This window comes from Oncorhynchus gorbuscha, linkage group LG12 (assembly GCF_021184085.1).
Source record: "Oncorhynchus gorbuscha isolate QuinsamMale2020 ecotype Even-year linkage group LG12, OgorEven_v1.0, whole genome shotgun sequence".
NCBI lineage: Eukaryota > Metazoa > Chordata > Actinopteri > Salmoniformes > Salmonidae > Oncorhynchus > Oncorhynchus gorbuscha.
This window is the reverse complement of record NC_060184.1, coordinates 41,860,053-41,887,451: the sequence shown is the minus strand read 5'-3', so window position 1 is coordinate 41,887,451 and position 27,399 is coordinate 41,860,053. Positions and strand designations below refer to the sequence as shown.

The following is a 27,399-nucleotide window of genomic DNA, read 5'->3' as shown; positions in this document are numbered from 1 at the left end:
TCCCTGTCCGAGTCTGTAATAACAACATGTTTTAAGCAGACCACCATAGTCCCTGTGTCCAAGAACACTAAGGTAACCTGCCTAAAAATCTACCGACCCATAGCACTCATGTCTGTAGCCCTGAAGTGCCTTGAAAGACTGGTCATAGCTCACATCAACACCATCATCCCAAAAAACCATAGACCCACTCCAATTTGTATACTGCCCCAAAATATCCACAGATAATGCAATATCCATTGCACTCCACACTGCCCTTTCTCAACTGGACAAAAAAAAACACCGATGTGAGAATGCTATTCATTGACTACAGCGCAGCGTTCAAGACTATTGTGCCCTCAAAGCTCATCAATAAGCTAAGTAACCTGGGACTAAACACCTCTATCTGCAACTTCAATCTGCAACCTGAAACTGCAATCGGGCCAACCCCAGGTGGTAAGGGTAGGTAACAAGATGATTGTGGACTACAAGAAAAGGAGGACCGAGCACACCCCCATTCTCTTCGATGGGGCTGAAGTGGAGTCTGTTGAGAGCTTCAAGTTCCTTGGTGTCCACATCACCAACAAACTAACATGGTCCAAGCACACCAAGCCAGTCGTGAAGAGGGCACGACAAAATCTATTCCCCCTCAGGAAACTGAAAAGACTTGACATGGGTCCTCAGTACATCACCGGGCCAAGCTTCCTGCTATCCAGGACCTCTATACCAGGCGGTGTCAGAGGAAGGCCCTAGTCATAGATTGTTCTCTCTGCTACTGCACGGCAAGTGGTGCCGGAGCGCTAAGTCTAGGTCCAAGAGGCTTCTAAACAGCTTCTACCCCCAAGCCATAAGACTCCTGAACATCTAGTCAAGTGGCTACCCAGACTATTTGCAGACTCTGTATCGGTACCCCCCTTTATAGTCTCGCTAACCCTAACCCTAACCCTAACCCTAACCCTAACCCTAATCTCTTATTCTTATCTGTATTTCTTTAACTGCATTGTTGGTTAGGGGACTAATAACATTTTATTTAATTTTACTTAAATACCCAAGTCCAAGTCCAGAACAGAGGCTGGGAAACACACAGTATTAAATAGAGCCATGACTACATGGAACTCTCTGCAACCCTAGGTAACTCAAACTAGCAATACAACCATATTCATGAACACATTACGGCACTACGGGACTGTGAAGAGAGACAGACATATGTTTCTATTTCATTTTTGCATTGCAGTATGTCCTGATATGTGACACGTGGTTGTGATACGACTGTGATATGTGGTTGTCTCACTTGGCTATCTTGAGATTGTACTGGCTGTGGGTCGTTCTGGATGGGAGCATTTGCTAAATTGTAATGTAAATGTAGTGCTATGTATATTGTGTATTTTATTTGTTGTGTTTTGATTCCTGTTTGGACCCCAGGATGAGTAGCCGCTCCCTTGGCAGCAGCTAATCGGGGATACTAATACATACTATTATTACTGAATCTTTCCTCAGCAGGGAGTGAATGAGTGAGTGATATAGATAGCAGCACATTTCCCCCGAAAACATCCTTAAATGACATATCTGTGTGAAGAGTGAACATCATTACAACGGGCCTCTGGGATGGAATACTACCTAAAACCTAGGAAACTCTACATTTATGTAACCAAAAAGCAACAGGAAAGTGTTGTTGACAAGAGTGTGTGGCCAAGCTGCAGCAGTGTAGTGTGAATAGAATGACAGAGGTGAGTCTGCTATTCTGCTTCTTCCTGGCTCCAGGTTGCCTCGGATACTGGGTGCATAATTACAGTGTTTAGAATCCTCTGCATAATGACTACTTCCCCTGGAATTTCCTGTTTGGCTTGGCTACTTCATCCACATCACAGACAAGAGAGAAGATGAAGGATGCATAAATGTCATACCCCCCAAAAACATGCTAACCTCCCCTGTTATTGGTAATGATGAGAGGTTAGCATGTCTTGGGAGTATGATCTTTGTGCCTCGCTTTCTGATTCATTATTCACAATTCATTCAGGATTATCTATAACCATGGTGGCATCCAGAGTCATGCAGAAGTGTTCAGAAACATATTATAATCTTACTTACAATAAAAGGGACTCCAACATGACACTGATGATTTACCATTGAATTCTATTGGCGACAAAATAATCTGAAACACAACTAAAACTGCAAATATATCTAACAAGTATATCTAACACTTTTCCAGCATCTTCTGTGACAGTCCTTGTGGTAGACTTATCTCCAACCAGAAGTACCTGCATTCTCCAAATGACATATTCCAAATACATTTTTCCTCTACTCCTACCCTCAAAATGTTATATATTTTTTCTCTCCTCTTCTCCTTTGCATTTAGAAAAATGCAAACCCATGCCCCGTAGAGTGTAATGTGAAGCTTAAGCTAGCTCTTATGTGGACAGAAGACAGCGGCAGTCCACTATTATACCCTGACAGTGTTCTGGACGTCTGAGCCCACTGAAATGCCAGAGGTCAGCTGGGGGTCAACTAGGATGGCAGAGTGTGTTGATGTGTCCGTGTGTAACCGTTTGATTTGCTAGGTTGTCGCTTCTCCCGGGGAGGGGAGGGACGGGGTTACAGCGTCGTTTAAACAGCGGTCATTGTGCAATCAGGCCGACCAGAAAGTGGGATGAGAGAGGTGGGGGGCAAGAGCCAAATTAATGTGCCAAAGCCTGATGTTGTGGTCACAGAAATATCACTACACTGTAAGTGACCTTACAATTAGCCCTGTGAAGGCTGTGGCAGAGTTTTGAATTCACTCAGAATATATTTGACAGATGTTTAAAAACAGATGACAACAGTGGCGATAACTGAGTGTTGCAGCTCCCGATGGTGGCATTCATTTGAATGAGGTGAAAACCTTACAGCGTTTTGGATTTGAGGAAGGCTGTCAATAGGCTGATTTCTCGACCCTTTCTCCCCATCTTATAGGGTCACTCAGGATGAATGTGAGCGGGGCTCAGCTAAACCCGTGGTGAAGTTGTTGTGCTATGTAATACAGAGTCAAGAATGGTACATATGGTAAAAAGTGTGTTTGTGTGTGTGTGTGGGGGGGGGGGGGGGGCAAAGGTTCGGTAGTCGGCCGCTTGAGGGCCAACACCTGTGATCACAGAGAGCTTTTGTTGATTCCAGAGTTCTAAGCCCGTCCTCTCTTCCCAGCCTCTTGCTGCTTTCATCTCTGATGCTTTCCAGTGCAAAGCTCCAGGGCTAAACAAATTGCAGGTGTTCACAGGGATGCTTCCCTGTCTCACTCAGTATCCCTCACAACCTGTATCTGTACCTCTACCTCCTTATCACCCCCTCTCCCTTTTTCATCCTCACTCCATCTCTCTCCGACTGTCATTTCCTATTAATCACTATTTTTCTCTTTCTACTCATATCCTTCTCTCTCAGTTTACTTATCTCTCAGTAGCCCTCATATCTCTATCCACTTTCTGTGTCCACCTGTCTCTCTCTGTCTCTTTCTCTCTGCATGTGTCGGTCTGAAAGCCATCCTGAGTGGCTATCAGCACAAGCCTCTCCCTCCCTCTCTGCTTTTTTAATCGACCATGCTGCTAAGCCTGTCTGTGAATGTATTACAATGGGCACCTATCTTAAGCTGTGATACCGCTGCTATAGACCGACTGCAAAAGGGTCCATGAATACTTTGTCATTATCACAGGTATTATGCAAATCGGAAAGACCCCCCCCGGCAAAATGAATGAGCAACAATTGATATTGCACTGCGAATCACTTCAAATTCAATATTATGCTTGTGGAAACATTCAAGAATTGAATCCAACCCTTAAAGTTTAATACTTAATTGGTGAAACTGCCACGTCCGTTTGGGACGCTCGTCTCCCCTGTTTCTCCTCTCATAAACAAAACAAAAACTACAACAAAGGTGCTGGGGGCAAACAGTGGCGCTGTTTCCCCAAATGAGGATTCGATCTTTAAAGGAAACTTCAGAGCATTAATAGAATCACGCACTCACAAGTCAAATGAGTTACCATACAATAAGCATAAAGACAAATGATTCTTATAGCATGCAAAAGCAGCATGTTTTCAGAAAGTGTTACTCACTTGATGTAGTACGGAACCTTATTCTGAGAGAGCGCCCTCTGCCACGGGAGCTGCACAGAGGCTGTTGAGAAAAAGGAGGAAGATGCACCACGTGAATATAAAAACATGCATTATTTGCAGCACAAACCTTTCGAGCCGCACGCATGCTTTTTAGTCTTTCACAGCCGCACGCTTCTGCAAATATCCGCTAATGGTTCCATAATGTAATTGGCTTGTTGTACAAATGCGATTCCCACTATGCATGAAATTGAAAACATTATGGGTATAACTTTTGATCAGTGGAAGTAAGTTAAGACGGCCGTATCTTGTAAAAATGTACTGCGTCATCTAAATAACCGGTTAATGTGTTCTAACGGCATGTTATTGTTAGACAACACAGGTAAAGGTCAGAACAAAACTGAGAGAAGGAAAGTGGATGAATTAGCTGAACTCCAAAGCTAAAACACAACCATCATGAAGTGCTTTGAGAGACGAGTCAAGAATCATATCACCTCCACCTTACCTGATACCCTAGACCCACTCCAATTTGCTTAACCGCCCCAACAGGTCCACAGATGACAATCACCATCACACTGCCCTATCCCATCTGGACAAGAGGGATACCTATGTAAGAATGCTGTTCATTGACTACAGCAATGAACAGCTGTTCATTCGTGAGGCTCGGAACCCTGGGTCTCGACCCCACCCTGTGCAACTGGGTCCTGGACTTTCTGACTGGCCGCCCCCGGATGGTGAGGGTAGGCAACAACATCTCCACCACGCTGATCCTCAACACTAGGGCCCCACAAGGGTGCGTTCTCAGACCTCTCCTGTACTCCCTGGCCATAAACTCAATCATCAAGTTTGCAGATGACACTATAGTGGTAGGCTTGATTACCACCAACGACGAGACAGCCTACAGGGAGGAGGGGAGGGCCCTCGGTGTGTGGTGTCAGGAAAATAACCTGTCACTCAACGTCAACAAAACAAAGGAGATGATTGTGGACTTCAGGAAACAGCAGAGGGAGCATCCCCCCATCCACATCAACGGGACAGTAGTGGAGAAGTTGGAAAGTTTTAAGTTCCTCGCCGTACACATCACAGACAAACTGAAATGGTCCACCCACACAGACAGTGTGGTGAAGAAGGCGAACAGTGCCTCTTCAACCTCAGGAGGCTGAAGAAATTTGGCTTGTCACCTAAAACACAAACTTTTACAGATGCACAATCGAGAGCATCCTGTCGGGCTGTATCACCGCCTGGTATGGCATCTACAGCATGGCTCTCCAGAGAGTAGTGCGGTCTGCACAGCGCATCACCGGGGGCAAACTACCTGCCCTCCAGGACACCTACAGCGCACAATGTAACAGGAAGCCATAAAGATCATCAAGGACAACAACCACCTGAGCCACTGCCTGTTCAACCCGCTATCATCCAGAAGGCAAGGTCAGCACAGGTGCATCAAAGCTGGGACTGAGCGACTGAAAAACAGCTTCTAACCTCAAGGCCATCAGACTGCTAACCTGTTGAATCTAGGGGTCATTGTTTTGGGGGGGGGGGTAACGTTCCCAAAGTAAACGGGCAATTTTTCAGGACCAGAAAATAGAATATGCATCAGCTTAGGACAGCTTAGGATAGAAAAAACTCTAAAATGTTCAAAACTGTAACGATATTGTTTGTGAGTATAACATAACTGATATTGCAGGCAAAAGAATGAGAAAAATCCAAACAGGAACGCAACGGTTTCTAAATAAGAGTCCCTTCGTATTCTTCCCTATTTAGCAGTGAATGGGATACCAACGACATTCCTTTTTCTATGGCTTCCATAATGTGTCTAGTATTACAAGACATAGTTTCAGGCTTTTATTTTGAAAAATGAGTGTGTACAACAACATTGCGTCAGTGTCCACCTGATGGCTCTTTGTGCATTTCTCGCGCAAAAGACAGAGGTAGCCATTTTTCCATCCGGTCTTACTGACAAAAGCTCTGTCCCGGTTGATATATTATCGAATACATATTTGAAAAACACCTTGAGGATTGATTTTAAACAACGTTTGCCATGTTTCTGTCGATATTATGGAGCTAATTTGGAATATTTTTTGGCTTTGTCGTGACCGCAATTTCCGGTCGTTTTCTCATCCAAATGTGAAGAACTAACAGAGTTACTTTTGGCTACAAAAATATTTTTTCTGTAAAAAAGGAATATTTGCTATCTAAATGGGAGTCTCGTGAGTGAAAACATCCGAAGCTCATCAAAGGCAAACGATTTAATTTGTTTGTTTTTCTGGTTTTCGTGACCAGATTGCATGCTGCTGGCTAGGCATAATGCTATGCTATGCTAGGCTATGGATAAACTTACACAAATGATTGTCTTGCTTTGGCTGTAAAGCATCTTTTCTAAATCTGAGATGACAGGGTGATTAACAAAAGGCTAAGCTGTGTTTGAATATATTTCACTTTTGATTTCAATTATCCCGGATCCGGGACGGGTAGATCCAAAATTAAACGGCCATCACTAACATAGAGTGGCTGCTGCCAACATACAGACTCAAAACTCTTGCCACTTTAATATATTTAATAAACGGAATTAATAAAGGTATCACTAGTCACTTTAAATAACGGCACTTTAAAAATGTCTACATATCCTATATACTCATCTCATATGTACTGTATAGGGGAGGTAATCAGGAAGGTTATGGAGTCCAGATGAGTATCATGATGACGGGCAGGTGTGCGTAATGATGAATCCCAGGACTGCTGGTTAGTATACCAGCAATGTCGAATGCAGTACCCCCCCCCCCCCTCCGGCCGCAGAACGACGCCGACCAGAGGGACGACCCCGAGGACGAGGAGCGGGTGGCGAAGGTGGAATTCACAGATGATGTTGGGAACCAGAATGTCCTCTACCGGAACCCAACACTGCTCCTCTTTGCCATACCCCTCCCAGTACACCAGATACTGGAGCCGACCCTCACAACGTCGAGCATCCAGTAGGGATCTGATGGCATAGTCCGGACTCCCCTCGATATCCAGGGGAGGGGGGGGGTGGAGGGGTGTCATGCGGGAAAGCATTAGCTAGGGGACCAGGAACCACCAGCCTGAGAAGTGAGATTTTAAATGAAGGTGAGCTACATTTGTCACTCGGAACCTGTAATCTATAGGAGAACCTTGAACAGCCCCACAAACCTGCTGCTCGGTTCCTTGCAGAGCAGGCAGAGTGCGAGGAGGCCTGGTAGACAGCCAGACACGATCCCCAGGGTGGAACACAGGGGTCGCAATGCGGTGGCCTGCTCCTTTTGACAGTGGAGTCTCATGTGAGTGTCGCTCCACATTTCTGCACGCCGGAATCACTCATCAACCGCAAGAGTGTTGGTCTTGGTCCATGGAGCCAGGGCTGGCTGAAAACCCAGAACACACTGGAAGGGGGTCAACCCAGTGGAGGAGTGACGTAGCAAATTCTGGGCATATTCTGCCCATGGAGGGAGAAGGAATTGAGCCCACTCTCCCTGCCGGGCCTGACAGTGACTCCTCAGGAACCTCCCCAGCTCCTGGTTCCTCCTCTCTACCTGTCTGTTGGACTGAGGCCTGTAGCCGTAAGTGAGGCTGACCATGACCCGTGAGCTTCTCCATAAAGGCTCTCTATCCTCCGGAAGGATATAATGCCAGAAGATCTGCTGGAATAGTGCCTCAATGACCCGGAGAGCAGTAGGGAGACCAGAAAGAGGAATTAAACCACAGGATTTTGAAAATGTATCCACAACAACCAAAATGGTGGTGAAACCGTCTGAGGGGGGAAGATCAGTAACAGAGTCAATAGATAGATTGGACCAGGAACAATAAGGCGCAGTATGGGCTTTCCCTGCTGCAGTGTTCCAGGGGGATTTGGTTTGGGCACGTATGGAACAGGAATGTACGTAACATCTTGCGCCAAGGTGGGCCACCAGTATTTCTCAGATATGGATTGGATAGTGCGAGAAAAACCTGGATGTCCAGCGACGACAGCTGTGTGTGCCCAGGTCAGCAGCCCGTCCCTTATCCGCATAGAAAAGTAGATGCACTCGGCAGGACAGTTGGTGTGTGTGGGCTCCCTCTCCAGAGCCTGGTGGATGTCCAGATCTATGTCCCAGATCACATGGGCTATGACTCGAGAGGATGGGATTATAGATGCGTTCTGGACTGGACCCTCTCCCGAATCATAGAGACGGTACAAGACATCGGCCTTGGTGTTCTTTCAACCTGGCTGATATGCCAGTGTGAAGTCGGACCGTGTCAGGAAAAGGGCCCGCCTTGCTTGGCGAGGATTCAGCCTCCTCAATTTCCGTATGTACTCCAGGTTCCGATGGTCAGTGAGGATGACAAATGGTTCCTTGGTGCCCTCCAGCCAGTGCCTCCACTCCTCTAATGCCAACTTCACTGCCAGGAGCTCCGGATCCCAAATGACCCAAGTGACCGTCTCTCTGCTCTTGAGGATCCTGGATTAGGAAGTGCCGGACACCGCTAGAGCTGGTGGCCCCCTTGACCACAATACAGACAGAGCCCCTGCTGTCTCCGTCTGTGTCGCTCCACCGTGGGGAGGCGTGTGACTCCTACCTCCATGGGTTCAGGCTCTGATACAGAGGGAGAGAAGAATTGAGAGTACCGACGTTCCCGAAGTAGGTTATCCAGATGGATGGTCATCGCAATGAGTGCGTCCAAGGAGAACTTGTCATCTCGACAGGCCAGTTATGTCTGGACCTCCTCGCACAGACATCTTCTGGATGCTGCTATTGTCCAGAAGGTGAGCACCTACTTGGCAGCAGTCTGGTCACACTGCCGTAATTGGAATGAGCTCAAACCCCCTCTCTGCCCTCAAGGGAGATGATCGAAGAAACATTTAAACAGAGCCATGAACCCCTCATAAGAATCTAGCTCCTCCGCCAGACGGCCACAGCCCATTTCAACACCCGCCCAGTCAGCAGAAAAATAACCATGGCAACCTTGGTCCTGTCGGTGGTGGGAGCTCCCACCTGGTGTGTAAAGTAGCGGGAGCACTGAAGTAGCAAGCCACAGCATTTAGATATTTTTTATCATATTTATCAGGGCGGGACAAACAGGCGTCCCTGACCTGAGCGGGTTGCTGAATGGGCTGTTGTGCTGGGTCGACTGGTTGTAGAGTATCATCCGCTAGTTAACGAAAACGCCTCCCGGGTATGTTCGAGACGTTGCACACTGCGAAGAACCACTTCCATAGCTGTACCCAGTTGTGCCAGCTGGTCATGTTGTTGACTTAGAAGGTATCCCTGCTCGTCGAGTTGTCTGGAGATATTCTGTGTTCCTGCTGCTTCCATTGGTTGAGTCAGTATTCTGTAACGGAGATGATGAGAGTCGAGAAGCAGGTGCAGGTGAAACATTTAATAAAACAACAAACATGAACTGAAATAACATAACAGTAACGTTATATCATTATGTGTACGCTTAAACACAGGAACAATACTGACTGATGAAATAACCAAAGGGAGGGACAGATATAGGGGAGGTAATCAGGAAGGCGATAGAGTCCAGGTGAGTATCATGGTGAATTGCTGGTGCGTGTAAGGAATGATGCCAGGTGTGCATAATGATGGATCACAGGACCTGTGGTTAGTATAACGGTGATGTTGAATGCCGGAGGGGAGGTGCGGGAGTAGACGTGAGGGTGAATGCATATCCAATATGAGTGTGTGCATGCATTGAGTTATTGAGCTTGTTTTGGCTGATTTCAAGGGGATTCATATGACAACCAATCTTTTCCCCTTCCATTTGTACTGATCTTTAACCAGTAATGATGACATTCCCGTGGGAAGAAGGGGGTGGCCATTTGGAGTCTATGGTTGGAGCCCTATTCACACACAGTCAGTTCGCTAAGGCAATAGATACATCTTTGGGAGCAAGGTAAGAGAGAGACCGATTAAGTTGATGAATAAAGTTTGGGTGGCAATCAGCTTTGAAATCAGCATATTTTGCATTATGGTTTGCATATTATCACAAACAAAGGGTAGTGAATTGATGTTAGCTGCCTTCAGCTGTAAGCTAGCAAGGAAAGAGAAAAAATGTTAGCGAACAGTAATTAATAACAGTTTCAACATTTTTACATTGTGTGTTGCATTATTCAAGTGTGTTGACTTCTGTGCAGCATGACAGAGCTAACATAATGCAGCCCAGACTCCCAGTGCAAGCTAAGCGGAGCGGGCACGGTGCAATCACGTTAAATACGGGGACATCGGCTGCGCTGATAGACAGACTTGATCTGTGAGACACATTTGACAGAAATACCAAAAGTAAAACTAAATCTAGTACCGGGCCCTTTTTCACGTTCTAGTATCGAAGTACAGAGGTTCAGAATACCAACACTAATCAGGAGAGATTATAATAAGAATAAAATAAAGAACAGAGTAGCAGCAGCATATGATGATTGTGAAAGTGTGGTGTGTATGTGTGTTGTCGGTTTGTGTGTTTGTGCGAGAGTGTCGGTGTAATGTGTGTGAGTGAGTGTATATATTGTGTATATACAGTCTTCCAAGTGTGCATAGTCAGTGCAAGATAGGGTCATTGCAGATAGTCTGGGTAAACATTTTATTAACTATTTAGCAGTTTTATGTTTATTTAGCAGTCTTGTGGCTTGGCGGTAGAAGTTGTCCCGGAGCCTGTTGGTCCGAGAGCCGATGCTCTGGTACTGATTGCTGGAAGGTAGCAGAGTGAACAGTATGTCTATGGCTTGGGTGGCTGAAGACTTTGGCAATTTCTTGGACCTTCCTCTGATATAGAGGTCCTGGATGGCAGGGAGCTCAGCCCTAGTGATGTACTTGGCTGTCCATACCACCCTCTGTAATGATTTAGTGTTGAGAGCAGTGCATTTGCCATACCAAGTGGTGATGCAGGCGGTCAATATGCTCTTAATGGTGAAGCTGTAAAAGCCTTTGAGGATCTGAGGACCCATGCACAATCAGCTCCTTGGTCCTACTGATGTTGACGAAGCTGTTGTACTGACATCACACTTTCAAGGCTCTGATCTCCTCCCTGTAGACTGTCTCATCGCCGTTGGTGGGTCAACAGCAGTACATTAGGGGACTAAGCACACACCCCTGAGGGGCACCCGTGTTGAGGGTCAGTGTGGCGGAGGTGTTGTTGCCTATCCTCACCACCTGGGGCTGACCCATCAGGATGTTCAGGATCTAGTTGCAGAGGAAGATGTTAAGTCCAAAGGTCCTGAGCTCGGTGATAAGCTTGGAGGGGACTAAGATGTGGAACACTGAGGTGTAGTCTATGAACAGAATTCTCACAGTTATTTCCGCTCTTGTCCAAGTGGAAGAGAGCAGTGCGAAGTGCAATTGAGATTGCGTGATCTGTTGGGGCGGTATGCAAATTGGAGTAGGTCCAGGCTGTCTGGGATGATGGCTTTGATGACTGTCATGACCAGCCTTTTAAAGCACTTTGTAAATACAGATGTCAGTGCAAGGAGAATATAGCCATTTAGGCAGGTTACCTTTGAGTTCTTGGGAACAGGGTCAATGGTCTTCAGCATGAAACATCTTGGGATTACAGACTGGGGCAAGGAAAGATTCATAATGTCCGTGAAGACACTTTCCAGTTGGTCTGCACATACTCTAAGAATGCACCCTGGTATTCCATCTGGCCCGGCGGCCTTTTAACCTGTTTAAAGGTTTTACTCACATCGGCCACGGAGAGTGAGATCACACAGTCAACTGGAACAACAGTAATCTGTGTTTTTCGGTTTGGTTAAATTTGTGTGGTCACTCTGGAGACTACATGATGAAGCCTGTGACTGATATGGTAAACTCCTAATGCTATCGGATGAATCATGGAACAGATCGCTGTCTGTACTAGCAAAACAGTCTTGTCGCCTCACATCTGCTTCATCAGATCACTTCCAGTTTGAGCTTTCGTTTTTTAAAATGGGAAGCAGCAGGATAGAGTCATGGTCGGATTTGTCGAAGGGAGGGCGATGGAGGGCCTTCTATGCATTGTTTTGGGTAGAATAAAAGTGGTATAGCATTTTGACGCCCCTTATGGTGCAAGCGACATGTTAGTAGAAGTGAGGTAGAACGTTTTTAAGTCTCCCCGAGTTAAAGTTTCCTCCTAAAAGATGCCCCTGGGTGTGTGGTCTTTTGTTTGTTTATGGCCCCATAAAGTATTGTTGGCTTCTGTTGGGATGTAGACAGCTGTGATATTTTGGATGAGAACTCTCTTGTTAATTAAAAAGGTCTACAGCTTACCATGGGGCATTCTATGTCTGAGTTTCCTTCGCACTGGAAGAGGCGCACCAGTTGTTGTTTATGAAGGGGCAGACCAGTCCCCCTTCACCTTGTGTTGCTAGCCTGACCACTATATTATTCTGTCATAATTTAAGTAATTTGTTGTAACGAGAGGTACTAGGGGTGTTGTACAAAAAGTTATCAGCGATTGGATTGTCTAACCAATCAGAGTATCATAGCAAATGGCAAATTTTATAGCTGCCACTTTACCCATGTGTGGTCTGGCTCTGGCCCGAACCATCAGTTTCTGGACCAATCAGACAGCCCCTAATGTGTTCGCATTCAGTGAAGGGGATGTACTCAGATCCAAACTGTCGTCCATGGGCGTGGCGTAGCATTTGGTCGGAGCAAGGAGTCTGTGTATCCAGGCAATAATAATGCAGCTTTTCAAGTCTCTCTGATAGGAGACTCTGGAACGAAGCTCATCCATCGTATTCTCGAGTGACTGGACATTTGCCAATAAAACAGAGGGGAGTGCCAGTCGATTTTCTCTTCATCTCAATCTCACCAGGACTCCAGCCTGTCTGCCACGTCTACAACTGCAGTGTAACTGTCGATCTAACGTCAAAAGTGATTGGCGGTATTGTGTGATAATAGTAAGAACTTTAAAACTTCATAAACTCAAAAACATGTGCTAAAGTTGGGTTGAAACTTGTAAAGTTTCGACCTTCTCTGTCGGTTACTATGAGAAGGAATGGTAGATTCTGTCTATGAGAGATGAAAGGGGAGCCAGAATGGCATCTTCTAACACTTCTGTATAATTTGGAGTAAATGGGGATGGAAGGAGGGGGTGAGGGGGGAGGGGTGTGGCTTTGTCTGTCATTAATGATCCCTCCCTCCCTCCCTTGTTAATGACCACTGGTCTGAAAGGAAAGTGAGTCAGAGGAGAGTTGTATAATTAAGCCTTCAATGATTCAAGAGTGAAGAACCTTGCCTCCTGTAAACAACCTGCTTGAGTGTGTGTTTGTGTGTGGGTGCGTGTGTGTAGGAGGCAAGGGATGAGGGCAACCCTGACAAAAAGTACAACAGCAACAACAAAACATAATGGATAGGCTACCTCCTAGACATTCATAGGCTGAATCGATAAACATCAAGGGAAGTCATTGGAACGCGAGGTCAGTACAGGTGCATCAAAGCTGGAACCGAGAGACTGAAAAACAGCTTTGATCTCAAGGCCATTAGACTGTTAAATAGCCATCACAAGTCAGCTACCACCCATTTACTCAATCCTACACCTTTTATTTATTTTTTATTTCACCTTTATTTAACCAGGTAGGCAAGTTGAGAACAAGTTCTCATTTACAATTGCGACCTGGCCAAGATAAAGCAAAGCAGTTCGACAGATACAACGACACAGAGTTACACATGGAGTAAAACAAACATGCAGTCAATAATACAGTATAAACAAGTCTATATACAATGTGAGCAAATGAGGTGAGAAGGGAGGTAAAGGCAAAAAAGGCCATGGTGGCAAAGTAAATACAATATAGCAAGTAAAACACTGGAATGGTAGTTTTGCAATGGAAGAATGTGCAAAGTAGAAATAAAAATAATGGGGTGCAAAGGAGCAAAATAAATAAATTAAATACAGTTGGGAAACAGGTAGTTGTTTGGGCTAAATTATAGGTGGGCTATGTACAGGTGCAGTAATCTGTGAGCTGCTCTGACAGTTGGTGCTTAAAGCTAGTGAGGGAGATAAGTGTTTCCAGTCTCAGAGATTTTTGTAGTTTGTTCCAGTCATTGGCAGCAGAGAACTGGAAGGAGAGGCGGCCAAAGAAAGAATTGGTTTTGTGGGTGACTAGAGAGATATACCTGCTGGAGCGTGTGCTACAGGTGGGAGATGCTATGGTGACCAGCGAGCTGAGATAAGGGGGGACTTTACCTAGCAGGGTCTTGTAGATGAGATGGAGCCAGTGGGTTTGGCAACGAGTATGAAGCGAGGGCCAGCCAACGAGAGCGTACAGGTCACAATGATGGGTAGTATATGGGGCTTTGGTGACAAAACGGATTGCACTGTGATAGACTGCATCCAATTTGTTGAGTAGGGTATTGGAGGCTATTTTGTAAATGACATCGCCAAAGTCGAGGATTGGTAGGATGGTCAGTTTTACAAGGGTATGTTTGGCAGCATGAGTGAAGGATGCTTTGTTGCGAAATAGGAAGCAAATTCTAGATTTAACTTTGGATTGGAGATGTTTGATATGGGTCTTGAAGGAGAGTTTACAGTCTAACCAGACACCTAAGTATTTGTAGTTGTCCACGTATTCTAAGTCAGAGCCGTCCAGAGTAGTGATGTTGGACAGGCGGGTAGGTGCAGGTAGCGATCGGTTGAAGAGCATGCATTTAGTTTTACTTGTATTTAAGAGCAATTGGAGGCCACGGAAGGAGAGTTGTAATGGCATTGAAGCTTGCCTGGAGGGTTATTAACACAGTGTCCAAAGAAGGGCCAGAAGTATACACCTTCGAGGCTGCTGCCCCATATTTTTTTTTTTCAAACTTTAACTGGGCAAGTCAGTGAAGAACATATTCTTGTTTACAATGAACTACCTTGTTCAGGGGGAAGAACAACACATTTTTACTTTGCAATTCAGGGACTCGATCTAGCAACCTTTCGGGTAATAGCCCAATGCTCTAACCACTAAGCTACCTATACTGTACATAAGCATTGAATCACTGCCCACTTTAGTAATGGAAAAATAGTCAAGTAATAATGTTTACATACTGTTTTACTCATCTCATCTGTATATACTATATTCTATTCTACTGTATTCTAGTCAATGCAACTGACATTGCTCATCCTAATATTTAGATATTTCTTACTTCATTATTTTACTTTTAGATTTGTGTGTATTGTTGTGAATTGTTAGATATTACTGCACTGTTGGAACTAGGAACACAAGCATTTTGCTACACCCGCAATAACATCTGTTAAAAGTGTGTATGTGACTAATATACTTTGATTTGGCTACTCACTGGATAGGAAGTGCTGGGAGGAAGGGCCAAAGTCTCTGTGGGCTTCCTGAAGGACCTTTAGTCTCTCTTCAATGGCCACCTGCACACCAGAAAGCGGAGAGAGTTAGACACACACAAAGACACACCTGCATCCCGCCAGCACTATATTGACCGGTCCAGCTGAGTGTGTGTGTGTGCGTGCATGTGTGTGCATTGCTGAGTGTCCTTACTGTGTGCAGTGACTCAGTCATCCTCCCTAGAGTGAGGATATAAGGCAGTCTCTACACAGGGAACCAGAAGGCAGACAAAATGTGTCTTCCACACTTTCATCCATCCGCAGTGAATCTCTATGGGGTGCCTGGTGACTGAGTCCTGCTCTGCCGTTTGCCCTTCTGTTTGATCAGACCAAAGTGGCACAGAGTCCTATCTCAGTGGTCATCATCAACTCCAGCATGGCAATACAAGGGGTGGGGGGGGGCATGGAGAAGGTAAGGGACGGAATCTAATATCTCTCTCTTGATGTCTCTTTTTTTCGCTTTGTCACACACACACACACACACGCACACACTTTAATCTAAACAGCATAGTGACAAATGAGCCTGAGGGGTGCACGAGTAAAGCTCTGATCCTGGACCAGGACACTAGTCCGCTGTGTCAAAAAGTGTTATTTATCTATAGTGACAGAAGTACACAACATAGAACTCAGTAACCTGTAGAGGTAGACAAGGGGAAGGCCACCTCTCCTCACCCCTCTATGTGTCTGAGCTAAAGTACAGCAGGCTGACAGAGAGAGAGACGGCAGGAATAATGAGAGAAAGCAACAACAAAATGACACAAACAGGTGGAAAGAGATGGACAGAAGTACTTGATTACAAAGACAGCAAGAGGGCTAATATGACGTTGACAGAATAAACATGAGCATACAGACAGGTTGAGATCTGAATAAGGTGGGTGAGAAAAAAAGAGTAGAAAGTAGAAAAGTCAAGATTATGATAGCTCGTAAAAGGAGGAAGGTTTTACATTTGACCTTTTAGTCATTTAGCAGTGGCACGTACTCCCAAGTATGACAACTCCTAAAAGGGAGGAGGTTTGTAGCTGTGACACCTCTTAAGTATGACACATAAAAGGGAGATGGTTTTAGGCATGAGACCCGTTGCCCACCTGTAAAAAGGGGAAGGTTTTAGGTGGGACACCCATAGCCCACCTGTAGTAGTTTCCAGTGCATGTTGAGGTCATCCAGTTGCCTGGAGGAGGTGGAGGACAGCTGCACATCCAGAGGAGCTAGTTCACCAGACAGCTCATTCACACCATTCACATCCTGCCTCAGAGGGGCCATCTCTTCCTTGAAAGCCTGGAACATACACAGGATGCACACCCACAGGTCAATGTTTTGATGTGGGCAGATGTATCTATAACATACTGTTATGGTGCAGGGGTGATACCTGTACCAATGGTGATTAGATGTTGACCTAGGTAATTCATTTTTTTGACGCTGATTTATGTACAGGTTAATCAGTACCTACACTTGTTGGCCCTAAATGTTTTGTAGTGGATGTAAAAAAACAACACCCCTCTCTCTCTTTCCCCCTTAATAAATCAGTAACACCCCAGTGACTCCCCTCACCGTGGTCTTCTCTATGTGTTCCTGCAGTGAGTCTATGAGCAGGTCTCCTACAGGCTGCCAGCCAGCCTTGGTCTCTTCTGCCCTGGCTAGCCGCAGGTCCAGCTGGTTCATGTTGCTCTGGAGCTCTTGTAGCCTCTCAAATGCCCTTTCTACCTGACTCTGCCATCCACCAGCGTGGTCTTGCAGACGCTCCCAACGCTCCTGCACCTCCGCTGTCTGCTGCCTGATGGCCCTGGCCACACCCTGCGCCATCTCCTCTGGAGTCAGGTCTGTGAGAAGAGTAGAGAGTTAGGGAGGGAGAGAGAGGGGGAGAGAGAGAGAGAGAGAGAGAGAGAGAGAGAGAGAGAGAGAGGAGAGAGAGAGAGAGAGAGAGAGAGAGAGAGAGAGAGAGAGAGAGAGAGAGAGAGAGAGAGAGAGAGAGAGGGGGGGGAGCAAGGACAAAGACTTTAACAACCTCAAAGGGGAAGGTTGGTTGTACAATAAAAGCAAGCATTTAAACTTGAAGAGAGACTTATGAGCCAAAGAGAAAAGAGCATGACCAATGTCCACAGTCAACCATCTTGTCTGCAGACCTGAAATCTAAATCATAAACACCCTAAGCACACATCAAGGGTCTGTCTGTCTGTTAGTCTGTTAGTCTGCCAGCCAAGCACACATCAATGGTCTGTATGTCTGTTAGTCTGTTAGTCTGCCAGCCAAGCACACATCAAGGGTCTGTCTGTCTTTTAGTCTGTTAGTCAGCCAGCCAAGCACACATCAAGGGTCTGTCTGTCTGTTAGTCTCCCAGCCAAGCACACATCAAGGGTCTGTCTGTTCGTCTGTTCGTCTGCCAGCCATAGATGCCACACAGACAGGACCAGTGTGGGGTAAGTCTGCCACACACCCCAGACAGGACCAGCGTGGGAGCTGTCTGTTTTGAAAATAAGAAGGCCAGGGAAAGTCTGGGAGCATTTGATTGGGTTGAAGAGGATCTGAAGACTAAGGTGTTCTCACCCAATGGGTTCAGTTAGACTAGAGTAGACAGAGGTGTCCGTGCTGGCACTGGTCTCAGTTTTACCCTGTGAAGCCCCTTGTCCCTCCTGTGAAAGCATCCAATCACAGGTTTTTAGATCAGATTGAGATCAGATATACCCTTTACAGTCAAACACCCCTTTCGAATGTATCCGAGGTCATTGCAGGGCTGGTTTCAGATTACACCTACCCTCTGATATACCACGCAAAGAAATCATCCGACCCGTCACAGCCCTTAGATCAGTTCTTAACCACCGATTAGACCAAAGCCCCCTTTGATAATTACATCAAAGATCACACAGAAGGGCCAGATCTCTGCCTGCTCGGAGCTCTGGCCACACCCTCCCAGATTGTCTCAGGGGCCTGCTACATTATTTAACAACACGATTCTGTTAAAGAGGAAATGTGCTGACACAGCGATGACTTCACTGTTTCATCCTCTTAGGCCCAGCAGCCTTTAGATACAGAATTACTAATGAGTTCTGGTGCGTATTTAGTGTTTGGGTGTATTCTGAGCCTCATAGCACACACCACATAAACATCAAGTGGATTGGGCAACTTCTGAGGTGCTTTTCAAGGATATTCTCACCCACCCTAATGGGCGGCAGGGTAGCCTAGTGGTTAGAGTGTTGGACTAGTAACCAAAAGGTTGCAAGTTCGAATCCCCGAGCTGACAAAGTACAAATCTGTCGTTCTGCCCCTGAACAGGCAGTTAACCCACTGTTCCTAGGCCATCATTGAAAACAAGAATTTGTTCTTAACTGACTTGCCTAGTAAAATAAAAATACTGTTCTTTGGAGGGCCACTATGTATGCAAGTTAAACGGAATGGTCAACATAAACTGACCAATACTGACATCCCTTACGTAGGTTATGGCACATAGTAGATTTTATAAAGGAGATCAATTAAATTATAACGTAAGACTAAGTGACGGTTGATGTCACTGGACTTTGGCGTGTGCGTATTCAGGCAAGTCAGTGACAGGAGACTCACCTGTTTTGGGCTGTAGGTCCTTGCATGGTTCTCCCGGCCCCTCGATGGACTGGTCAGCCAGGAATGTGTGTGCCTGGTCCAGTGTATTGGCCACAACATGCTCGCGGTCGTTCAGCTCCAACCGCAACACCTGGGGAGAAACACACACTGGTCAATTGATACTGTCCTTTCAACCTGAATGTTTTACTCAAATTGTATTACTCCTAACTGAGCTCTTTCAAATCAGTTAGAACATTTTGCCTGATATCATCAAAGAGTGCGGGTGGGTCAAATCACTGGGGAAGCCAAGTCCCCCAAAAATATTACAACCCACAGTATGTGTTGTGATAATTGCGTTGTTCTCTCTGTAACCCGTCAGATCAAATCAAATTGATTTATATAGCCCTTCGTACATCAGCTGATATCTCAAAGTGCTGTACAGAAACCCAGCCTAAAACCCCAAACAGCAAGCAATGCAGGTGTAGAAGCACGGTGGCTAGGAAAAACTCCCTAGAAAGGCCAAAACCTAGGAAGAAACCTAGGCTATGTGGGGTGGCCAGTCCTCTTCTGGCTGTGCCGGGTGGATATTATAACAGAACATGGCCAAGATGTTCAAATGTTCATAAATGACCAGCATGGTCCAATAATAATAAGGCAGAACAGTTGAAACTGGAGCAGCAGCATGGCCAGGTGGACTGGGGACAGCAAGGAGTCATCGTGTCAGGTCGTCCTGAGGCATAGTCCTTGGGCTCAGGTCCTCCGAGAGAGAGAGAGAAAGAAAGAGAGAAAGAGAGAATTCGAGAGAGCACATTTAAATTCACATAGGACACCGAATAGGACAGGAGAAGTACTCCAGATATAACAAACATACCCTAGCCCCGACACCTAAACTACTGCAGCATAAATACTGGAGGCTGATACTGGAGGCTGAGACAGGAGGGGTCAGGAGACACTGTGGCCCCATCCGAGGACACCCCCGGACAGGGCCAAACAGGAAGGATATAACCCCACCCACTTTGCCAAAACACAGCCCCCACACCACTAGAGGGATATCTTCTACCACCAATTTACCATCCTGAGACAAGGCTGAGTATAGCCCACAAAGATCTCCGCCACGGCACAACCCAAGGGGGGGGGAGGGGGGTGCCGCCAACCCAGACAGGATGATCACATGAGTCAGTGACTCAACCCACTCAGGTGATGCACCCCTCCCAGGGACGGTATGAGAGAGCCCCAGTAAGCCAGTGACTCAGCCCCTGTAATAGGGGTAGAGGCAGAGAATCCCAGTGGAAAGAAGGGAACCGGCCAGGCAGAGACACCAAGGGCGGTCCGTTGCTCCAGAGCCTTTCTGTTCACCTTCCCACTTCTGGGCCAGACTACACTCAATTATATGACCCACTGAAGAGATGAGTCTTCAGTAAAGACTTAAAGGTTGAGACCGAGTTTGCGTCTGACATGGGTAGGCAGACCGTTCCATAAAAATGGAGCTCTATAGGAGAAAGCCCTGCCTCCAGCTGTTTGCTTAGAAATTCTAGGGACAATTAGGAGGCCTGTGTCTTGTGACCGTAGCGTACTTGTAGGTATGTACGGCAGGACAAAATCAGAGAGATAGGTAGGAGCAAGCCCATGTAATGCTTTGTAGGTTAGCAGTAAAACCTTGAAATCAGCCCTTGCATTGACAGGAGGCCAGTATAGGGAGGCTAATATGATCAAATTTTTGGGTTCTCATCAGGATTCTAGCAGCCGTATTTAGTACTAACTGAAGTTTATTTAGTGCTTTATCCGGGTAGCCGGAAAGTAGAGCATTGCAGTAGTCTAACCTAGAAGTGACAAAAGCATGGATACATTTTTCTGAATCATTTTTGGACAGAAAGTTTCGGATTTTTGCAATGTTACGTAGATGGAAAAAAACTGTCCTTGAAATGGTCTTGATATGTTCTTCAAAAGAGAGATCAGGGTCCAGAGTAACGCCGAGGTCCTTCACAGTTTTATTTGAGACGACTATACAACCATTAAGATTAATTGTCAGATTCAACAGAAGATCTCTTTGTTTCTTGGGACCTAGAACAAGCATCTCCGTTTTGTCCGAGTTTAAAAGTAGAAAGTTTGCAGCCATCCACTTCCTTATGTCTGAAACACATGCTTCTAGCGAGGGCAATTTTGGGGCTTCACCATGTTTCATTGAAATGTACAGCTGTGTGTCATCCACATAGCAGTGAAAGTTCCAATGACATCCCCAAGAGGTAAAATATATAGTGAAAACAATAGTGGTCCTAGAACGGAACCTTGAGGAACACCGAAATATACAGTTGATTTGTCAGAGGACAAGCCATTCACAGAGACAAACTGATATCTTTCCGACAAATAAGATCTAAACCATGCCAGAACTTGTCCGTGTAGACCAATTTGGGTTTCCAATCTCTCCAAAAGAATGTGGTGATCGATGGTATCAAACCAGCACTAAGGTCTAAGGAGCATGAGGACAGATGCATAGCCTCGGTCTGATGCCATTAAAAGGTAATTTACCACCTTCACAAGTGCAGTCTCAGTGCTATGATGGGGTCTAAAACCAGACTGAAGCATTTCGTATACATTGTTTGTCTTCAGGAAGGCAGTGAGTTGCTGCTCAACAGCCTTTTCTAAAAATTGAGAGGAATGGAAGATTCGATATAGGCCGATAGTTTTTTATATTTTCTGTGTCAAGGTTTGGCTTTTTCAAGAGAGGTACACATCCGGTGGATAGAGAGCCATTTAATGTTCAACATAGGAGGGCCAAGCACAGGAAGCAGCTCTTTCAGTAGTTTAGTTGGAATAGGGTCCAGTATGCAGCTTGAAGGTTTAGAGGCCATGATTATTTTCATCATTGTGTCAAGAGATATAGTACTAAAACACTTGAGCGTCTCTCTTGATCCTAGGTCCTGGCAGAGTTGTGCAGACTCAGGACAACTGAGCTTTGAAGGAATACGCAGATTTAAAGAGGAGTTCATATGCATATAACAAAAGTCCAAAAAACATATTGCATGTAACAAACAGTTAAATGACCTCCAAAATGGTCAAGCACGGTAATGTTTCTGACATTTTCGGACTACTAAACAACTAATGATTTAGAACCACGTAGTTACCAAGATGCAAAGAAAACAGGAGCTGCCTCCACTAATTCCAGCACCATTTCTACTTCAACATCATCTAATCACCTATGCTTAGTCTAAAAAGGTGAAAACTAAAAGAAACCAAAAATGATTTAGTCCAATCAACATAAGCTAGATATGATGTGGCTGTCCATGGTACGGATTTCTCTGTGTGTGCGCGCACAAGTAGGAAAAACATGTTGACTCACCCTACTCGTAGAGAAACGCCAATGCCATTCTCTTTCATGTTGACTAAACAGTCCATGACTCTGTCATACAGCACATGCTTTTAGTTTTTGTTGTCCTAGGCTACTTGGTTAAAATGTTTGTTTGCTAGACTCACCTCATGGGCAACGATGTGCCAGGCCAGCAAGTAAACATTTGCATACTACATCAAGTTAGGAATTGAACTTCCATCCTCTCTGGTCAGGGGCACAATGTATGAATTAATGGTTGGATCAGAATCGCCGTTGTAATCATTGGCGAGCAGTGCAAATTAAGTAAAACCACTAGTCCAAACCTCCAGCCATGGCTAATTTAGGAAAGGGATTTTAACTTGCTAGCTTGCCACCAGAGGACATCGACACAACGAGATGCAACAATTCCATTTTTTTTCCTGTCAATTATGTTTGGCTTCTGATGTGATTGGTTTGAAGCCAAATCCAAACTGGCTTCCTTTGACACTTTTCTTTGTTGCGCCAGGACCATTCACAGCTCAGCTCACTCAGTTCAGGTTGTCTAATATTCTATAATGTTTTTCTATCAAGGGAGGCCAAATGCTCGCTGGCTTCCTTGGCATTCAATGCTACAGGCGGAAACAATGTCATACTCTTTCTGACCAGACAACATCAGATAGATACGCTACACATCCTGAGACAGAGGGGTGCTGTTTCGTTCACTCAGATGCTTTTGCCGGTGAGATACACTACACGACCAAAGGTATGTGGACACCTGCTCATCAAACATCTCATTTCAAAATTATGGGCATTAACATGGAGTTGGTTCCCCTTTGCTGCTATAACAACCTCCACTCTTCTGGGAAGGCTTTCCACTGCTGGAACGTTGCTGTGGGGACTTGCTTCCATTCAGCCACAAGAGCATTAGTGAGGTCGGGCACTGATGTTGACAGATTAGGCCTGGCTCGCAGTTGGCGTTCCAAATTAATCTCAAATGTGTTTGAGTGGTTGAGGTCAGGACTCTGTGCAGGCCAGTCAAGTTCTTCCACATCAATCTCTACAAATAATTTCTGTATGCACCTCGCTTTGTGCACAGGGGCATTGTCATGCTGAAACAGGAAAGGGCCTTCTCCAAACTATTGCCACAAGTAGGAAGCACAGAATTGTCTAGAATGTCATTGTATGCTGTAGCATTAAGATTTCCCTTCACTGGAACTAAGAGGCCAAGCACGAAACATGAAAAACAGCCCCAGACTATTATTCCTCCTCCACCAAACTTTACAGTTGGGACTATTCCTTCGGGCAGGTAGAGTTCTCCTGGCATCCCAGATTCGTCCCTCAGACTGCAGGATGGTGAAGCATGTTTCAGCACTCCAGAGAACATGTTTCCAGTCCAATGGCAGCGAGCTTTACACGCCTCCAGCCAACACTTGACATTGTGAATGGTGATCTTAGGCTTGTGTGCCGCTGCTCGGCCATGGAAACCCATTTCATGAAGCTCCCGACGAACAGTTATTGTACTGACGTTGCTTCCAGAGGCAGTTTGGAACTTGATAGTGAGAAGATTTTACACGCTTCAGCACTCGACGGTCCTATTCTGTGAGCTTGTGTGGCCTACCACTTCGCAGCTGAGCCGTTGTTGCTCCTGGACGTTTACACTTCACAATTAATAGCACTTACAGTTGACCGGGGCAGCTTTAGCAGGGCAGGAATTTGACAAACTGACTTGTTGGAAAGGTGCCATCCTATGACTGTGCCACTTCGAAAGTCACTGAGTGACGAAAGAGAGAGAAAAGATAAATTCATTTGTACATTTCTTTTCTTGGTCAACTTGTTTGGCATCTATGAACACACACGACTGCACATTAGTGAACTCGAACAATAATAGTGTTGTTTTCATCAAAATGATAGATACTGCAAGGACCCTCTTTATCTCTAAATGTCCAAGTGCCTCAGTGGAAGTGCCTGCATTGGAATCATAGTTTTCAGCATTGTGAACTCTATGTGAACCTTATTTTCCCCACTGTTCAGATTCCTATGGCAGCCTATCCACTACAAAATTACCATCTCCATATCAAACAAGTAAAAAAATAAAATCTCACTTTATTCAACCCCACCTTACATTCGACAACAAGACATTTTCCATTCAAAGGAACGGGCGTCTAGACGCACACATACTCATACCCACGCACGAACGCAAGCATGCGCACACACACGCAGACTATACTGAGATGGGTCTCACCTCATCCCAGCACTGTAAACAATAATCTCAACATCTATTCAGGTGATGGCATCAATTCAGAATGTGCTCCCTATCTAACCTTCTCTCATCGAAAGAGACAACAAGAGATCGAGAAGAAAGAGAGAGAGGAAGATAGCAGGAGCAGCGATTGAAGGAGGGAAAGACGGGTCAAATGAGATTTCCCTGAGGTCATAGTGAAATTAAATGAGCGATTTAGAATAAAGTGATACGTTCACACAACACAGCAGCCTGCAGGTTTCCTCATAGGACTCACTAATACCAAATTATATCACCCACACATTCTCTCTGTCATACACTCCCTCTCTCTCACTCTACCATCCTTTCCACTATCCTCTCTCTTTCTCCCCCACATCCTCCCTTCACACACACACACACACACACACACACACACACACACACACACACACACACACACACACACACACACACACACACACACACACACACACACACACACACACACACACACACACACACACACACAGGTTAGTCCGGTGGGGACTAGCGGTCACTCTCTAAATGAGTAGCAGTCACTCTCTAAATAACAATTATTTAGGCAATTATTCTTATTTACAATGACGGCCTACCCCAGCCAAACCCCGACGACACCCTACAGGAATCCCAATCACGGCCTGATGTGACACAGCCTGGATTTGAACCAGGGACTGTAGTGACACCTCTTGCCTTAGACTGCTGCGCCACTCGGGAGCCAAACTAACATGTGTGCCAAAACATCCACTACAAGGGACGAGAGGAAGAAGGGGATAGCAGGACTACATGTACCAGAGTAATTATTCTTGTTTTGATATAGCAGCCGGAACCCCAGGGGGCCTCTGATGCCTAACGGGCTGTATGATTGCTTTGTGAGAGGACGATGTCAGAGAGAAATAAAGAGGAACTGCATTGTTGACATTACATTTCAGGTAAGACCCAGGTGCAGACAATGTCAAAGTAACAACAGTTTATTCATTGATCAGGGGCAGGCAAAAGACAGGTCCAGGGCAGGCAGAGGTCAGTAATAAAGATAGGTGGGGCAAAGGTATAGAACAGCAGGCAGGCTCAGGGTCAGGGCAGGCAGAATGGTCAACACCGGGAAAACCAGGAAACAGGCACAATCGAGAGAAAGGAGCAGGGTGAAAAACGCTGGTAGGCTCGAAGAAAGAAAACGAACTGGCAACAGAAAAACAGAGAACACAGATATAAATACACAGGGGATAATGGGGAAGATGGGCGACACCTGGAGGGGGGTGGAGACAATCACAAAGACAGGTGAAACAGATCACGGTGTGACAATTGTGAGCCTTGCTGTTTTTATAAAGGCTTATGGTTTAATCAGACAGGACTAGATGAGGAAGAGAGAGTACCGTTGAAGAGATCATGACAGCATGCTGGGTTGAGTATTGTAGTAGGATACATTTCTTAACACCTCTTGAATATAGAGGGCACTATTTTCATTTTTGGAAAAATAACTTTCCCTAAGTAAACAGGCTATTTTGCCAGGAAAAGATGCTATAATATGCATATAATTGACAGCATAGGATAGAAAACACTCGAAAGTTTCCAAAACTTTAAAAATACTGTCTGTGAGTATAATAGAACTGATATTGCAGGCGAAAGCCTGAGAAAAATCCAATCAAGAAGTGACTCGGCATTCCTATGCATTCCTATGCGTCCCTATTGAGCAGTGAATGAGATATCAACCAGATTCCTTTTTATATGGCTTCCCTAATTAGTCTAGTGTCACAATACATAGTTTCAGGCTTTTATTTAGAAAAATGAGCCTGAACGTCAACATTGCATCAGTGGTCAGCTGAAGTCTCTCAGAGTGTTTTGTGCATAAAGGACAAATGCGGCCATTGTTTCTCTCTACTAAAAAGCCATCTGTCACGGGTGATATATTATCAAATAGATATTTGAAAAACACCTTTGCCATGTTTCTGTCGATATGATGGAGCTCATTTGGAATACTTTTCGCCGTTGTCGTGACCGCAATTTCCGGTCGATTTCTCAGCCAAACGTGAAGAACGAAAGGAGTTATTTTTGGCTACAAAAATAATATTTTTGGAAAAAAGGAACATTTTCTATCTAACTGGGAGTCTCGTGAGTGAAAACATCCGAAGCCCATCAAAGGTAAACTATTTAATTTGATTGCTTTTCTGATTTTCGTGACCAGGTTGCCTGCTGCTAGCTCGGCATAATGCTATGCTAGGCTATCGATAAACTTACACAAATGCTTGTCTTCCTTTGGCTGTGAAGCATATTTTCAAAATCTGAGATGACAGGGTGATTAATCTGTTACTCCTACCCCCTACTTTTTCGAACATTCTGTTAAAAATCGCGCAACATTTCAGCGCCTTGCTGCTCATGCCAGGAATATAGTATATGCATATGATTAGTATGTGTGGATAGAAAACACTCAGACGTTTATAAAGCTGGTTAAATCACGGCTGTGACTATAACAGAACGTGCGTTTCATCGAAAGCGCAGGAAAATCTGATCACTGAAAATGGAAATATATATCCATCCGCCACTTCAACCCATTGATAAAGGCGAACCACAATAAATGGGGCTGAGGTTGCAATACCTACAGCTTCCACACAATGTCAACAGTCTTGTCATTTGCCTAGGCTTTGTTTCTTGGTCAAACGAAGAAGAGACAAGCCATTTGTTCAGGTCTCCGACCGGATATTTTGGTTGAGATTTACCCGGACATTATTTCCAGACGGACAGCAAAAGAATATACATCGCCTCGTGATCAAGTTGATCGCTTATTAACGTGTACTAATACCTAAAGTTGCATTACAAAAGTATTTCGAAGTGTTTTGTGAAAGTTTATTGTCAACTTTTTTAATTTAAAAAAATGACGTTACGTTATAAGATGCTATTTTTTTTCGTTTATCACACAGTCTTCATAGATCGATATCTAGGCTATATATGGACTGATTTA

The 27,399-nt window shown here is 45.2% G+C and overlaps 1 protein-coding gene across 1 annotated transcript in view; it reads right to left on the bottom strand.

Annotated features, from left to right (window-relative positions):
• LOC123991024 (utrophin-like) overlaps positions 1-27,399 on the bottom strand; it is a 172,398-nt gene that overhangs the window by 76,878 nt on the left and 68,121 nt on the right. The window contains 5 exon segments of the mRNA XM_046292145.1: positions 4,057-4,117; positions 15,300-15,378; positions 16,483-16,629; positions 16,903-17,171; positions 18,907-19,036. Coding sequence (XP_046148101.1) covers positions 4,057-4,117; positions 15,300-15,378; positions 16,483-16,629; positions 16,903-17,171; positions 18,907-19,036 — 686 coding nt within the window.